The following is a 16,009-nucleotide window of genomic DNA, read 5'->3' on the forward strand; positions in this document are numbered from 1 at the left end:
TCCCATAGGAGTCCTGATCCGCTTGACCTGGGAAGCTCTGCAGCCCCCCCGCCCCCGGTGGCCAGACGCAGAAGGCAGCCTGGTCCACACTGCCGTCCTTGCAGGATTAAGCCTGGGCCTGCAGGTGCTCGCAGGGCCTCTAGCGCAGACCAGCGGGGAGCCTCAGGAAGCCCTAGAAAGGGCTTCCTCCCCCCTCCAGGCTTTGCCACAGCAACAGGAGTCTCCATGGGGGCAGCACTGTGCTTTTGCCTCTTACTGATTGATTGATTGATTGATTGATTTGAAACATTTCAGGGCAGAGGCCCTCCCAAGGCAGCTTGCAGCAAAAACAAAACATTGAAACAGTTAAAATATTAAAAGCAATAAAAACAATAAAAGCCAGCAACAAAACCAGCCATAACGATAACAGTGTAACAGCAACAACAGCAGTCACATCAAGAGAAGGCCAAGGTAAAATAATATGTTTTCAAGGCCTTCTTAAAAGCCTGCAATGATGGAGCATGGCGGACCTCTGATGGCAGCTTGTTCCAAAGGAGTGGGGCCACTGCAGAGAACGTCCTCTCACGTGTGATCACCTACCTGACCGCTCTCACAGGTGGACAATGAGAAGGGCCTCTCTTTCTGAACTTAAAGTGCGGGTGGGCTGATATGGGTCAAGGTGTTAGATAAAAATAGTCCTTGCTTTCGGTTTAGAAGGAAAGGATGCCAGGCAGGCAGCAGTGGATCCAACACTATTTTATTGAAACGTTTTGCAAAACGGGTGCAGAGCAGTCTGGACCTCGAGACACGTGTGCAAAAGCCTTTTATACCATATTGCTTCTATTGTTCTTACTAGTAACCAATGAAACAGTTAGTACATCGGCTCACCAAGTCAATAGCCAATAAACAGTATCAGCTTACCAAACTGTTAGTCATGAGCACGTCAGTATGATTTTCTTTTTGCTCTGCCTACATTTTTCGCCACTCGGGCTTTTATGTAACTTGAGACGCCAACAGTTACGGAGTCTCTTTTTCTAACAATTCCCTCCTTTAAGTCTTTATTCATGTCTTAAAGCGTTTAAAACGGAGCCTCTTTATTGGTACAATAAAGCAAGAGCATCTGTTTTGACAGCGGTTTTTATCAATCGCTGGGATAAGCTTTTAACACAGGGGATAATGCAACAACCAAATAACACTATAACTCTTATCATCACTACAAGCGAAATAAGGATTGAGGCTGCTAGGTGTTTCCATTTTTCAAACCATTTCTCTAACCAGGCAGTCACGGGGTTGTTAATCCTTGAATTCTTGGCTAATTCTTCAGACAAGGCGGTGAGGCCCTGCAAAGCCCTTGTTACCATGACATCTGGGGCAGTGTTGTTAGGGATGAAGGTGCAACACCGTCTACCTAGCATGACACAAACCCCTCCTTTTTCTGCTAACATATCAAGAACACGCTGATTTTCCCAAGCCATTTGGCTGGTGGCATTTAGTTGCTCAGCCAATCTCTTTATAGCATCACGGGTATAGTTCATTGAGAGTCTGGCACTTTTTTCTTTCCCCATGCGTTAGGGTGCTGGAACAAACGGATCACACAGGTGAGGAGGGAAGGAGTGTCCCATCCCAGTGGAAAGGGCAGCACCTTTGCTACAGATCTCCCTGTGGCACAAACAAAACAGTCAGACTTATTTAAAGACTTGGCTGTATACTTTATCCACTCTAACCGCACATTATCAGTTTCCTCTGTTATTGGGATTCCTAACCTGGTTCTCCAGGGACGCCTCTCTTTCTCAGGGATCTGTACCAGAAGTGGTCTGAGGGCTGTAGGTGTGACATTTTGGGGTTTTATCTTAAAGCTGTCAAGCCCAAGTCTTTGAGGTATCACCATTTATGTTAATATTTTTTTTGACTAACATTACCAACACCACCCACAATACTTGCTTCATATTACAAGTTTTTTGTAATTCGATCCCGAGCTTCTCTCAGATGTTGTGACTTGTATATTACAGGTGATTGTGGCTCCTGGATGGCTTCTTCGCCTGTGTCCCTGGCAGCTTCTGGAGGGGTGCCAGGGAGCAGAGGACTGTTGCCCGTGTCCTTCTGTTCTTTCCAGGTGACAGAAGGAAGCAAGGGTTGCCTAAATGGCTTTATCTGGCTGCAATGTGTCCATTTGCTAGAACCCACAAGCTTTACACACGAGTGGCTGGTTGGTCCCACCAAATAAGGCCCCTCCCACCCTTCCTTTAAAGCTTCTTTATTCTACTTTTTCAGCAACACCTCGTCTCCCGTCTGGAAGAGATGGATAGGTGCATCTAACGGCAGTCTCTGTAACGGAACGGAATAAGCTCGTAGCTGTGAAAGAACAGACTGTAGAGAAGTCAACTGATCCCTTAGCATCTGATCACCCACCTCCCACTTGACTTCCTCCCTCTTTCCGCAGTGTACCCGAGGCGGGAACCCAAACATCAGTTCGAAGGGGGACAATTTTATGTCCTTTCTTGGCATCCTTCGAAGCTTCGTTAAAGCTATTGGCAGAGCCTCAACCTAGGTGAGCTTCACCCCTTGTTGGAGTTTGGTTAAAGTCTCCTTGAGGCTCTGATTGATTCTTTCAACCTGTCCACTTGCCTGGGGCCTCCAGGGGCAATGTAAATGCCACTCTACTCCCAGAGCTTGTGCCATCCCCCGTGTAATAACTGAGGTGAAATGTGAGCCCTGATCGGACTCTATAACTTCGGGCAGGGAGAACCTCCTGTAACAATTTAGCAAGAACAGTTTTAGCTTGGCAGTTTCTACATGGAAACGCCTCTACTCACCCTGTCATTTGACATACTATTACAAGCAAATACCTGTAACCCCTACATGGTGGCATCTCAGCAAAATCAATTTGCACCCTCTGGAAAGGATAGTAGGCCTATGGTCGCCCTCCTTTTGGAGGAGGGGGTGCCCTGGGAGGGTTGGTCTTCTGGCAGACTTTATAGGTTGCGGCCAGTCGGTGGGCACATACAGTTATGCTAGGGGAGACAAACAGCCTCTTGCAATAGTCAATCATGGCTGATGCTCCAGGGTGTCCAAGAGAATGGTGAACTTGTTTTAGAACAACCCTCTGCAGGGTCTGTGGAAGAAGCAGTCTTCCATCTGTCATCTGGATCCATCTGTCGTCGCAGGGACTTATTCCGTGTTCTTGTGCCATCCGTAACTCAGCAGGGGAGTATGTGGGGTGCTCTTTTCTTTTGGGTAGAATGAGGAATGTTCCTTGGATTCCCTCTTTGGCTGCTCTTTTTGCGGCCTCATCTGCCTTCTGGTTTCCCTGTCTCCATTTTTCCTCTTTTTCTTTCCCATGGGGTCGGACGTGGACAACAGCTACTTGTGAGGGTAGCTGGAGGGCATCTAGAAGATCCACTATTAGGCCGCCATTAGCCACTGGAGGTCTGTTTGCTGTAAGGAATCCCTTCTCTTTCTACAGTTGCCCATGAGCATGCACAACGGCGAAGGCATTTTTGCTATCGGTATACTCGCTTCCTTTTGCTTGCCTGCAGGGCTCTTGTTAAGGCTACCAACTTAGCGGATTGGGCGGAGAAATGAGGAGGCAACCTTTCTTCGTGCACATTTTTGTCTAGAGGGCCGCTCTTGTGTAGCGCCTTCCATCCAGCATATAGCTAGATCCATCTACAAACAGATCTCTGGCTCCCTCTATTGGTTCATCCTCAAGGTCCGGTCGGCCTTTGGTGTCTAGGTCTAATACTTCAAGGCAGTCATGATCTGGGAGTCCTGATCCATTTGTGCCCAGTAATGTTGGCAGTAGTGTGGCGATATTAAAGCTAGAGCAAGCCTTAAAAGTGAGGTTTTCGTTTGTTAGTAAACCTATTTCATATCGGGAATGCCGGGCTGGGTTGAGAAATTTGCTTCCTCCTCCTGATCCCAAAATTTGCGGCACTCTATGCGGCACCCAAACTTCAATGGGTCCTCCCATTGTCATTCTCTCGGCTTTGGTACAGATCAGAGCTGCTGCCGCTACTGCTCTTATGCAACTTGGCCATCTTCATGCTACGACATTTAGGACTTTGGAATAATATCGCACTGGTCTCTAAGAGGGCCTTTTTCGCTGGCAAAGCACTCCTCAAGCTATGCCCTTATTTTCATGCACATAAAGTCTAAATGGCCGGCTGGGATTTGGTATGGCCAGTGCGGGTGGTGACACAAGAGCAGCTTTAAGACTGAGGAAAGACTTATTTATTCTTTCTGCAGCGCCTCATACAGCGGCCGCGCTGTCTCCCCATAGTTTGCTATCCATAGTCGGCAGAATCCGGTCAACCCCAGGTAGGCCCTCAATTCGCGGGGGGACTTAGGGACAGGAGTGTCACGGATGACTTCGACTCTTTCTTGCCCTAGGCTCCGAGTCCCTTTAGTTAAGTGGTGGCCTAGGAATTTTACAGTTGGTTGGGCCAACTGTACTTTTTCTTTTGACACTTTATAACCCCCCCTAGATGGTTGACTCTGTTTTCTATTAGGCTCTAGTCCTCAGTGGCCTCTGGGGTGGATTTTTCTGCAACCTTTAAAAGGGCCATTTGGTAGTTACTACTCTGCTGTTTAGGGAGCCGTATCTCCATCCTTCCGTCAGGAGTAAAAGCAATCTCAATTTGGAGTTTAGTCAATGAGTCCCTCCCTAGCAATGCCACCGGACAGGAGGGGGTACAGACAAATGCATGTTCTAGGTGTGTTTTTCCAACCTTGGTGAACAGGGGACGAGAGAGGGGCACTTGGGTTGCCCTTCCCTCGACCCCCATTATGGTGGTGAACCCCCCCACCTCCCGTTGGGGGCTCACTGAGGGGGAGGACGGACGGGGCGGCCCCTGTGTCTACATGGGCTTTGTAGGAGCGGCCCCCAACCTTTATTTTGACCATGGGGTCCCGTCTTGCCTCAGAGACGGCTAAGAGGGGGCCGGGCCCCAGTCTGTCTTAATCTCTTTCCTGTTCATACAGAACTCTCTGCGCTCCTCCCATATTTTCCCCTCTCTCTTTCTGCTTCAAAGCCTCACAGTCACGCTTCTAGTGTCCCATTTTCTTACAAAAGGCACATTGATCTTTCCCCAGGGGAGATCCTTTCCTTCCCCCTTTCCTCCCCTTTCTAGCTCCCTCTTTGTCAGGTTTAAGAACCGCAGCAAGGAGCTTGGCCTGCTTCTTGTCTTTTTCTTTTTCTTTTCCTTCTTCTTCTTTTTCTCGCCTCTCATAAACCTTTTGAGCTACTTCAACTAAAACTCCTAGGTCAGCTGCCAAGCCTCCTTCAACTTTTTGCAACTTCTTTCTGATGTCCTGGCAGCTATTTCCCACGAACTGAGTCGTGAGGGTCCTTAAATTATTTGGATCATTCAAGTCAATGTCAGTATATTTGGTGAAGGCTTCCCTTAGCCTTCGGAGGAACACGGCAGAAGGCTCGTTTTTGTCTTGTTTTAAAGTCAGAACTTTTTGCAAATTGGGGGCCCTCTGCGCAGCTTGTCTCATGCCTGCTAAAATGAGCCAAAAATACAGCATGCCTCTGCCTTTGTGCAGCGGTGGCTAGTCTCTGATCAGGCTGTCTTAAAGGCAACACTGCTGCTATCTGATCTTCGGTCACAAGGGGGAGCTCCTCCCTAAGCTTGGCGCGCGCCGGCAAGAATAATCGGTTTCTGACTAAGGAAACAAGTGTTTAATAACATCTGTGTGTCGTCTCAGGTAGGATTGTGTGTGAGCCTCACATTTTCTATTAAGGACAACAATGGACTGGGGTCCTCCTCAAAGGAGGGGTTAAATTGTTTCCAATTATACAAGTCAGATGTCGTGAATGGGACATAAACAAACAACGTCTCTTGAGGATAGTGGGCGGTAGAGTCGGGGACCTCTCTAATAGGGAAGGTCAATTTTTTTTCTTAATTATCACAGGGAGGGCCAAGGATATACATTTAATTACCCATGGGGCGGGCCTGCCGCCGAGGGGTACACAAGTTGCCCACGAATCAATATAAGGGAACTGGTCCCAACTTCCCCTCTGTGCTACTGTTGTTCGCACATCAGATACCAAGGTTGGGTCAAAAGACCCCTCGGGTGGCCATTTGGGTTCTAATACTGGCCATTCCCGAGTGCAAAAAAAGACAAGATGATCCTTTGTCATCTTAGTTCTATAATCTTGCTTAAAACGTGACCAATTGCGCAAACAACACTCCAAGGGCGTATGGGACTTCTTCGCAGACTTAGATTGGGACCCGCCCATGACGGTGGGAATTTCAGTCAGCAATTCTTGCGCTTCGCCCTCCTCTGACCTAGCCCGTCTCCGGGGTAAGGAAATGCAGATCGGGGCTCCCCACTCGCTTCGCCCGTAGGCGTCTCACACAAGCACAAACACACCACCGTCCCGCGTTTATCCCCTAATGTAAGCTGTTTCACTTACCCCAAAAGCCTCTTCTGTCCCGCCCGCAGCTGCGTCCAGCTGCTTATTGATCCACTGCCGGTGCCTAAAAGGAGTGATCACGTCTCCCTCTTCCTCTGGCGTTGGTCCCCGAGCGCCTCTGCCGCCACCATCGTGAGGAGAAGGCAGTGTAAACAACTGCCTGTGGCCACTTCTCCTCCGTGGCCCCTCGGCTCAGCGCGAAGGGGACGCGCCCCGAAGCAGGATCCGAGTCACGGCACCAAATTGTTAGATAAAAATAGTCTTTGCTTTCGGTTTAGAAGGAAAGGATGCCAGGCAGGCAGCAGTGGATCCAACACTATTTTATTGAAACGTTTTGCAAAACGGGTGCAGAGCAGTCTGGACCTCGAGACACATGTGCAGAAGCCTTTTATACTATATTGCTTCTATTGTTCTTACCAGTAACCAATGAAACAGTTAGTACATCGGCTCACCAAGTCAATAGCCAATAAACAGTCAGTATCAGCTTACCAAACTGTTAGTCATGAGCACGTCAGTATGATTTTCTTTTTGCTCTGCCTACATTTTTCGCCACTCGGGCTTTTATGTAACTTGAGACGCCAACAGTTACGGAGTCTCTTTTTCTAACAGGGGGTTGGACTCAATGGCCTTGTAGGCCCCTTCCAACCCTACTATTCTATGATTCTATGACCCATGCATACGTGTAAAAGGCTCAGGGCCACATGCGAGAATTATTGCACAGACTACATTGCACAGACTACATCTGAGAATTCTCACCTGCAGCTCCTCCTTGCCTTAGGATCAAGCAGAATAATAGACATGCTTTATTTTTTCTTACATGGGGATAAAGAAATAGGGGTTGTGCTTCTCCTGAGTACCCCCTCCAAATTCCAAACCCTTCTGGCAGATCTTCTTTCTGCTTCCTGGGGCTCAGTCTCACAGGTCTTCTTGTTGTGGCCTACAGCCGGCTTTCTCTACTCTTCACTAAGGAAGGATTCCTCCCTTCAGGCCTGGCCTCTCACCACTCCTATGCCTTTCCCTGTGGTAGTGGCCACAGCAAATTACTCTCCAGGGGCATCTTGCCTGGAAATCTTAGGTGACATTCACTCAGTCCTTGAACATTTTCTCTGGCTGGCCTGGAGTTCTTTCTGTGACAAGAACAGGCCTCCTTCTCTGGCACAGGATCCCTCCTTAAAGCCCTCCCTGTTCCTTCTCTCCTTACAACCAACTCTGTAACTGAGGCCACTTGGTCTGCAGTCACAAGCCTGCCTGTCCAATCTTATCTCTATTGCTGCACAGACATAAAGAAAGGTTTTTCCTTTCCATGATGGGTTTAGACTCCCTTAAAGTTGGGCGGCAGGCCTTGCTAATACGCAGGCCGCTCCCCCCCTTCCAGCCTCCCAAGGATATATTTTACAGCCAGTTTAAGCCTGAAATTAGCATCTATTGTGTTTCATACACAACTACGTAACATATTTACTTCGTCACGGGCTGGAAGAGATCCCATTATGTCACAATTACATGTTGAGATTCGGTGTCCTCTTATACTCTAATATACCATTTCCTCTCTTACGAAAACTTCTAACAAAATACCAAGAAATCTGGTGAGTAACGTGGCAGGGTCTGGGCAGGGGCCAATGGTACACACAGGAACTGAGGCAGGGGGTCCTTGCTCTGTGGGGGCCTGGGGCAAATTACCCCAGTTGCTCTGGCCCCTATAGGGAGCCCTGCAGCATGGCATTGTTACCAAGTTGCATGGCTTGTTCAGGCACCCCCTTCACCACAGCTTGGCACCCTGGGCAACTGCCCAGCTCACCCACCCATAAGGCCAGTCCTGAGCTATGCAGCCATTCTGTCTTTCCCTCCTTAAAGATTTTCTGTGCTTAGAAAAGAAAAGAGACAGAAGAAGAAGTGGGAAAACACAGGAGGGTTCCAAAAGAATATGATGACGCCTGTAGAATTTGTTGAATGAGGCAAGGCAATTGCACAATAAAAGCCTCATCTGGAAGCACCCAAAGATTTACAGTATCGGAAACAGAACAAATATCACTTGCTCAGTTCTATCTGTGGCTACATAAGCCCATGTACATCCTACATGCTAAATTGGTTGAGCTTGTGCATCTGCATAAAGAGGGTCTTTGGAGATAGCTTGTATTTATTTATGCAACACCCACTCTGCACAAGAAAGCAGAAGTGGAAGCTTGGACAAATAAGCATGTTAAATAATGACGTCAATTAGCAGGGCAGCAGGGCTTCTTTAATTTATACCCCTCAAATCGTATCAAACTATTTTTCAGACACTAGGTTGGTATAAATCAGAACTGGTAGAACAGAAGGCTTTTTGTGGGATTTTCTCTGCTTCTTTTGCCAGGGAGCAGAACTGTACCAACAATTGCAATGTGTAACAGCCACATGCTTATTTAATCACAGATCTAATGTTTTACTACTAGCCAAAACTTCTACACTTTAGTGATTGTTGGTCATGCAGCATCCAGGCACAATTTAAAGACCCATGCCTAAGCACACTTGGGAATGTGTACCATGGAAATCACTGGTGTTTTTTTCTGAGTAAACATTGAGAGGCACAGAACTTAGGCAAAACAATTTCAGACAATTATTTTTGTAGACAGGGTGCAATGCCTTGTTTTGCATGCAAACATATATTTTAGTTACCCATTATTAGTCACAGAAATCCTTGCATCAGCCCCCATGCAACACCCACAAACGGGATGTTTGTAGAAATCAGTAATCCTCCCTCCTCAGCAACAAGCAGAAGTTGATTCTAGGTTGGACCCCTTTGTTTCAAAAGGTATTGTAAACTGACTCTTGCATTAGCTCTGTGGAAGCAAACCCTGAGCAAGTAAATGCCAGACATTTCGAGCTGAACACTCCTGATGAAATCATTCCTAGAGGGGTAGCTGTGTCAGTCTGTTGCAGCAACACCATCAAAGAGTCTTGTGGCATCTTAAAGACTAACCAGTTAATTCTGGCATAAACTTTCATGAGTACTGTCCATTTCAGCAGATGCATCTGATGAAGTGGATACTGTCTTCAAAAGTTTATGCCAGAGAAGATTTGTTAGCTATTACAGTGCCACAAAGCTGTCTGCTGTTTGTGATGAAATGAAATGATTCAGCAAGATGAAAATCTACTAACTGCGATAACACTAGCTACAAACCCTAGGCGGATGGTTCACACATGCGTGTTCATCACTTGTTAAACGTTAAATGAATTCACATCTCGCATGTGTAAATAAGGGGGTGTCTCCATGAGCAATTTACTCCAAGCCGGTTGTGTGTTGAGGTCGCTAGGGATACATGATGTTGTGGCCATCCAGCAGCCACCCTGGAGCTTATCGCAGAAAAACCGGGTTTCCTGAGACTGCTTAAAGTCCGATTCTTTTCCTTAAGTCGGGTTCTCCCCGGTATAGTTGCTGTATGCCCCAACCCCCGCATTTAGCTTGGGTATGCTAGCCCTGCCCAGAGGTGTGCCTTTCACCGTGACCCCAGTCAAGGGGTGTTTCCTGTCCATGTGTTTCCCCTCCTTGTCTTTCCCAGCACAAACCAATTAGTGTCTCTCTACTCAGAAGTACCCCCCACTGTGCTCAATGGGGCTTATTCCTGAAATGCAACTGCATCTGGAGCTTCAGGGAAAAGGAGAAAGGGGACACTGTGTTCCGTTAATGATTGTCACTGTAAGGAAGTAATTAATGCAGGGGGGCGGGGAGAGAGAGAGAGAGAGAGAGAGAGAGAGAGAGAGAGCAAAAAAAAAAAGATTTCTGTCGAGACAGGGGAGGAAACCTCCCAAGATTTTATCAAGGGAGAAAGGGGGGAGAACCTGGATGGCGGGGGAAGCCTCTCTCATTGGTTGAGCAGCCCCTGCCAGTCAGATGATGTTCACTCCAACCCCCCCCCACCACCACCACAACCCAGAAGTATGTTCCGTAAAAAGACTTCTACTGGTGTGATGCACTCACTCGTGGAGCCCTGTGCGGACCAAAGCCAGCTCCTTAAAAAATCTGGGTAAGCCACCATTGGCTTCTCCTTCCATCTCCTTCCATTGTTGTGGAGAAACTCCCTAAGCCATCACTGATTAATCACTAGGCTTATACTGCCCAATGTGAGGGCAACTCAGCAGAAACAAGGGCTGTCTGCTGATTAAAGAAATTATAGTCAATTCACAGTATGAATTTTAGCAAATTACTCAATTGAATCTCCATGCATTTGCCTACAATGGAAAACAATCGTTCTGAAGAAGGAAATGGACTCTCCATGTTGGTAGAGATAGTGCACATACATGTCACAGCAGGTGCCACCTTAGAAGAGGCATCCCTGTCTGCATGAGTGAGGAGAATGCCTCTTCTAAGATGGTGCCAAACATCTGTTGGTTTCATTAGCAATTGTATTTGTTGTTACTTAAAAAAAATATATTAGGGCACATTCATATGCACGATTAGAGGTGAAAAAGTCCTACAACTCCCAGCGTTCCCCAGCCAGCATGGCTGGCTGAAGAATGCTGGGAGTTGTAGGACATTTTTCCATCTAAATATGCATGGGATTCCACCCTTAAAGACAAAAACCAAAATGTTATGACCCCAATGGAAATCACTCACACATTTGGCTGCCAGTCATGAAGGTCCACACTTGAGGAGATTGAGGCAAAGGGTAGCCAGTACTGGTCCTTCACCGTGTGTGTGTTTGGGTGAGTGATTTTTATCATAGAGTCATAGAATAGTAGGGCTGGAAGGGGCCTACAAGGCCATCAAGTCCAACCCCCTGCTCAATGCAGGAATCCAGGTCAAAGCATCCCTGACAGATGGCTGTCCAGCCTCGTCTTGAAGGCCTCCAGTGTGGGAGAGCCCACCACCTCCCTAGGGAATTGGTTCCATTGTCGTCTTGCTCCAACAGTCAGGAAGTTTCTCCTGATGTCCAGACGGAATCTGGCTTCCTGTACTTGAGCCCATTATCCCGTGTCCTGCACTCTGGGATGATCGAGAAGAGATCCTGGCCTTCCTCTCTGGGACAACCTTTCAAGTACTTGAAGAGCGCTCTCATATCTCCCCTCAGTCTTCTCTTCTCAAGGCTAAACATGCCCAGTTCTTTCAGGCTCTCCTCACAGGGCTTTGTTTCCAGTCCCCTTCGTTGCCCTCCTCTGAACCCTCTCCAGGGTTTCTGGAGAGCCTGGCCTTCCTCTCTGTGACAACCTTTCAAGTCCTTGAAGAGCACTCTCCCTGATGGCTTTCTCAGCCTATTGGAAGAGAAGCCTTAAAAATTCTCTACAGGCAGCGGCACTCGGAGCCTGGCTCTTAAGAACCATTGCTGATCTACCGGATCCTGCCCTGATCCTTTCCCCATCCACACTCAGCAGTAATGGTGAAATCAAAAGTTGGCAGCCCTTGTAGTGGTTGATTAGTCGCCTCTGAAGGAATGAAGACAGTGAAATAGGAGAGCAACTAGTCTGACTCTGTTATACGGTGCAAACAGGAAGGCCTGGGGCACTGGCTGACAGCAGCCCTGAATTGCGCAAGTTGTTCCGGCCCCGCTGGGCAGCCCTGAAGCTTTGCCGTGTTACCACGGTGTAGGGCTTGTGTAGGCACCCCCCTTGGATCAGCTTGACACCCTCCTCAGCTCGGGTGAGCGCCCAGCTCACCCACCCATAAGGCCGGCCCCGGCAGTGGGGTGCCTCTTCAGCAACAAAGAGGGGGAGGTGGAAGGGGGTTTCACAAGAGTCCTCTTATGTGAAGTGGGGGGCTTCTTTGGGCCAAAGACTCCTAACTAATGAAATATCAGGGTGCTGCTGATCTGCCCCGAATTTGAGCTTAATTATTAAAACGCAAACCATGGCCAAAAAAACCCAATCCTGTCTCTCGAAACGATGACGTGTGCTAGTTCAAGAATAATCTTTCCTCCCAGTTTAAACAGGCAAGTGGAAATGAACAGGTTGTTGAGTAGATTTCGCTCGGCTGGCATTTGGAGCCTCAGCATAGATCATTGCCGATTTTTAAAGTGATTTTCAAGGAGGGGAAGATGCCAAAGGACTACGTTTGGGGAGAAAATGATCATGCCAGAGGAGGAGATGCATTTGTATCATGTACACTGGTCTGCTTTGAGCGCCAGGCCTGGCTTTCAGAATGGCAGATTTCTCCTGTGCTTTCCCAAGCAGGAATGAAGCCTTCCTTTCCATGTCAAAGACAGCAGAATATTGGGGTGACTGGCAACAGCAGCAACACTGACAAACTCCCAATTTTACAGATGGATACTAATTTATTCATGCTTTGGGGACTTCACTTCGGGGCTGGCACATGCGTGAATAATTGGATTAAGCTTTGCCTGTCCTCGGGCTGCTACATAGTTGCAATTTTGATTAGCTCAGGAAGGTCAGATCTGACCTTGCCTTCCTGTCTTGCAACACCGTTAGGCAAGATTACTTTGCTGTCAATTTTCTCACCTTTGCTTTGGCAAGAATTCTCATGGTTGCCAACTGCTTAGGGGATCTGCAGTGCCTGCCTTGGGCCCCTTCCTTCTGCAGACAAAAGAGGCATGACTGTTGTGAAGTCAGCTTTCCCCTTGGAGAGGATCCTGGGATGTTCCTGCCACCATCTCACCTGCAGGAGTTCACTCCCTGGCTGCTGACACTTCTCTTCCATCTCCCAGATAAGACTTTCAAGAGAGAAGAGTTCCTCCTTGAGTATTGCCATGTGCTCCTCCATCTTCCTTGCAATTTCCTTCTCCACCTCTTCCATCTGGGCCAACAGGAGCTTCTCCTGTTCTTCCAGAAACTGATGTAGTTGTCTGAACAGAGCCACTGTCTTTTCCCTCTCTGCTTTTGTTTGATCCTGCAGGAAGTGGATGGAAAGGAGAGAAACAGTAGCCAGGGTTAGAAATAGGGCCGCTCCTTACAGCATGAAGAAGCTTAAAATACTTCTATAGGAAAGGTACTTGTAAGTTTTCACAGACATTAAACCAAGATCCACTAGAGAAAAAGTTTCCCAAAGATGTACAAAGGGCCCACTCTCAGTATGGCCGTTCATTAACCATTGTTATGGTAGGTTCAGCCATTCCAAATAACAGCTGTTCTGCAGAGCCAGGCTGCCTCGGGGCTTCGGATTCCTCCGCATGTTGCATTACATTTTTACACATATTGGTTGAAGCACTTGTTCCCTTCATCGTAATACTGATACTTACAAGCAGATCTTCATTTTCCTTTTCTGTGTTGGCCTTATATGCTAGAATTCTTTCCCTCTCCTTCCTCAGAATCTCCAGGTGATGATGGATCATATCCTGAAGAGAGAGAAAAGTTCTGGTTTGGTTTAGAGAGAGAGAAAGAGGAGTCGAACAATATGCTTGCTCCATGCCATACATTTTTGTAAAAGTCTCAGATGCCTTCTTTCTTTGTTTCATTACATTTTTATATCATCCAATAGCTGAAGCTCTCCAGGTGGTTCCCAACAATTAAAACCATAAAATACAGGACAATAAAATACAAACAATTAAAATACAATATAAACATTTAAAAGTACAATATAAAAATAAAAATAATAACCAAATAGAAGCTAGCAGCAGTGCAAAATTTTAAAATATGATAGCAGATATAAAACAAATGAAAACTAAAACACCTGGGAGAATAAAAAGGTCTTCATCTGGTGCTGAAAAGAGCACAATGTAGGCACCAGATGAATCTCTCTGGAAACCTCCTTCCACAAATGGGGTGCCACAGCATAAAAGGCCCTCTTCCTGGTAGCCACCCATCTCACTTCCTTTGGTGGGGGCTCACGGAGAAGGACTGCTGAAGTTGATCTTAGGTCCAAGCAGGTGTATATTGGGGTCCGGACAGGTGTTACCTGCCCAGACCCTAAGGTCACCCTAAGGTGATCTTAGGGCTTGGCAGGTAATCTGGCCTCAAGCAGTTTAGGGCTTTGAATGTTAATACCAAGGCTTAGAATTGGGCCCAGACGTGGACAGGCAGCCAGTGCAGATGAAAAAGTACTGGCATAATATGATCATGTTCACCAGTCCCTGTTAATAATCTAGCTGCCTTATTTTGGACAAGCTGAAGTTTCCAGACCATTTTCAAAGACAGCCCCACGTATAAGATATTGCAGTAATCCAGACGAAAGGTTATCAGAGCATGGGTAACTGTAGCTAGGCTATCTCTGTCCAGATAAGGGCGTAGTTAGTATACCAGCCTAAGCTGATGAAAGGTGCTCCGTGCCACCATGTCCATCTGTGCCTCAAGTGAAAGTTCTGGATCCAAGACCACCCCCAAACTATGAACCTGACCCTTTAGGGAGAGTGCAACCCCCTCCAGAACAGGATGAATATCACTTATATTCAGACAAATCATAGAATCATAGAATAGTAGCGTTGGAAGGGGCCTACAAGACCACTGAGTCCAGCCCCTATAGGCAGACAAATATAGGCAGACGAATCACCCACTAACAGTACCTCTGTCTTTTCTGGATTGAGTCTCAGTATCCTGTCTAGGGATGTTGCGGGCACCTGATAAGGGGGTGGGGTCTGACGGACTCCCCTCTTGACCCTCTGGATCCCGCTCACAGACCACATGGCACTCACCAGACCCGTCCACGAGCACTGCACAGTCCGTGAGTCTCCAGCAGCCCATCTGCTCCTCCCCCTGAGCCTCCATTGTGCACAACACTGAAGTAAAATGCAGGCAGGAATGGAAGAAAGGTAATGATAAAAAGCTTGGCCTCCCAGACTGGTTCACGCATCTCTGAGCTTGCACTACTTGCTGCACAATGAGTCAGGCAAGCTCACGGTTTCCCGCTACCCGCCCGCCAACCACTCAGCGACAGGGATTACTGCCACTATCGCCTGCCTACCCCTTGTGCTCTCCTTCCTTGCAAGGAAAGCGCAAGGGGTTGACAGGTGGCAAGGGCAGGAGTCCCGCACCACCCGCCAACCCCTCATTATCTCCTTGCAAAGAGAAAACAAGGGGTTGGCGGGTGGCGACGGGGACTTCTGCTGCTGCCCCCTGCCAACCCTTCATCCTCTCCTTCCTTGCAAGGAGAGTGCAAGGGGTTGACAGGCAGCAGGGGAAGGAGTCCCTGTCACCGCCCACCAATCCCTCATTCTTTGTGCAATGTTTTGTCCTATGGGCCTTGCCCTGGACCTTTTAGGTACTTAGCACTACCCCTGCGGTATTTTGTGGATCCAGCATGGTACAAAAGCATGGGTCCGGGGCATGGATCCTCATGAATTCTCTGGATTTTTACAGGGGATATCCCCATAACTGCTATCAAATTACAGAACATGCCTATTCTTCATTTACTAAGAGTGCATCCCTGCTTCTACTGAATGACCTGCTGGTGGATGTGCGCTGTAATTAGATGGTGGGCAGGCCTCTAGAAACCACGAGGATCCATTAGATCTCGTGCATTAGAGATTTTTATATCCTTGCAGGGCCACAAAGCATTGCTGGATTCTTTTTCATTCTATTTCATTCTGTACGACCAAACGTGGCCTGAGATTACATGGTGGGGCTTGCGTGCAAGAATCACGAGGACCCTGCTTCTGATCAGACTTTTTGCACTATGGTGTGGCACAGCATGCTGCGCCCATGATGATGATGATGATGATGATGATGATGATTTACATTTCTATACCGCCC

General features: G+C 47.6%; 1 protein-coding gene across 5 annotated transcripts in view; it reads right to left on the reverse strand.

Annotated features, from left to right (window-relative positions):
- Positions 1–533: 533 nt before the first annotated feature.
- Positions 534–16,009, reverse strand: part of LOC146355666 (E3 ubiquitin-protein ligase TRIM15-like) — a 34,741-nt gene continuing 19,265 nt past the window's right edge. For 2 of the 5 annotated variants that reach the window (XM_084841095.1, XM_084841094.1), the window contains exons 3-6: positions 14,953–15,036; positions 13,564–13,659; positions 12,827–13,214; positions 534–2,304 (exon numbers count right to left, since the gene is read on the reverse strand). In XM_084841095.1, the coding sequence (XP_084697221.1) occupies positions 12,864–13,214; positions 13,564–13,659; positions 14,953–15,036 (531 nt within the window). In that variant the 3' untranslated portion in view covers positions 534–2,304; positions 12,827–12,863. Of the gene's footprint in view, positions 2,305–2,825; positions 10,147–12,826; positions 13,215–13,563; positions 13,660–14,952; positions 15,037–16,009 lie in introns of those variants that run through there. The other 3 variants (XM_084841096.1, XM_084841097.1, XR_014788649.1) reach the window with 3 other exon arrangements.

Source organism: Heloderma suspectum, chromosome 2 (genome assembly GCF_057233095.1).
Source record: "Heloderma suspectum isolate Gila_16-S chromosome 2, 16-S_ref, whole genome shotgun sequence".
Classification (NCBI taxonomy): domain Eukaryota; kingdom Metazoa; phylum Chordata; class Lepidosauria; order Squamata; family Helodermatidae; genus Heloderma; species Heloderma suspectum.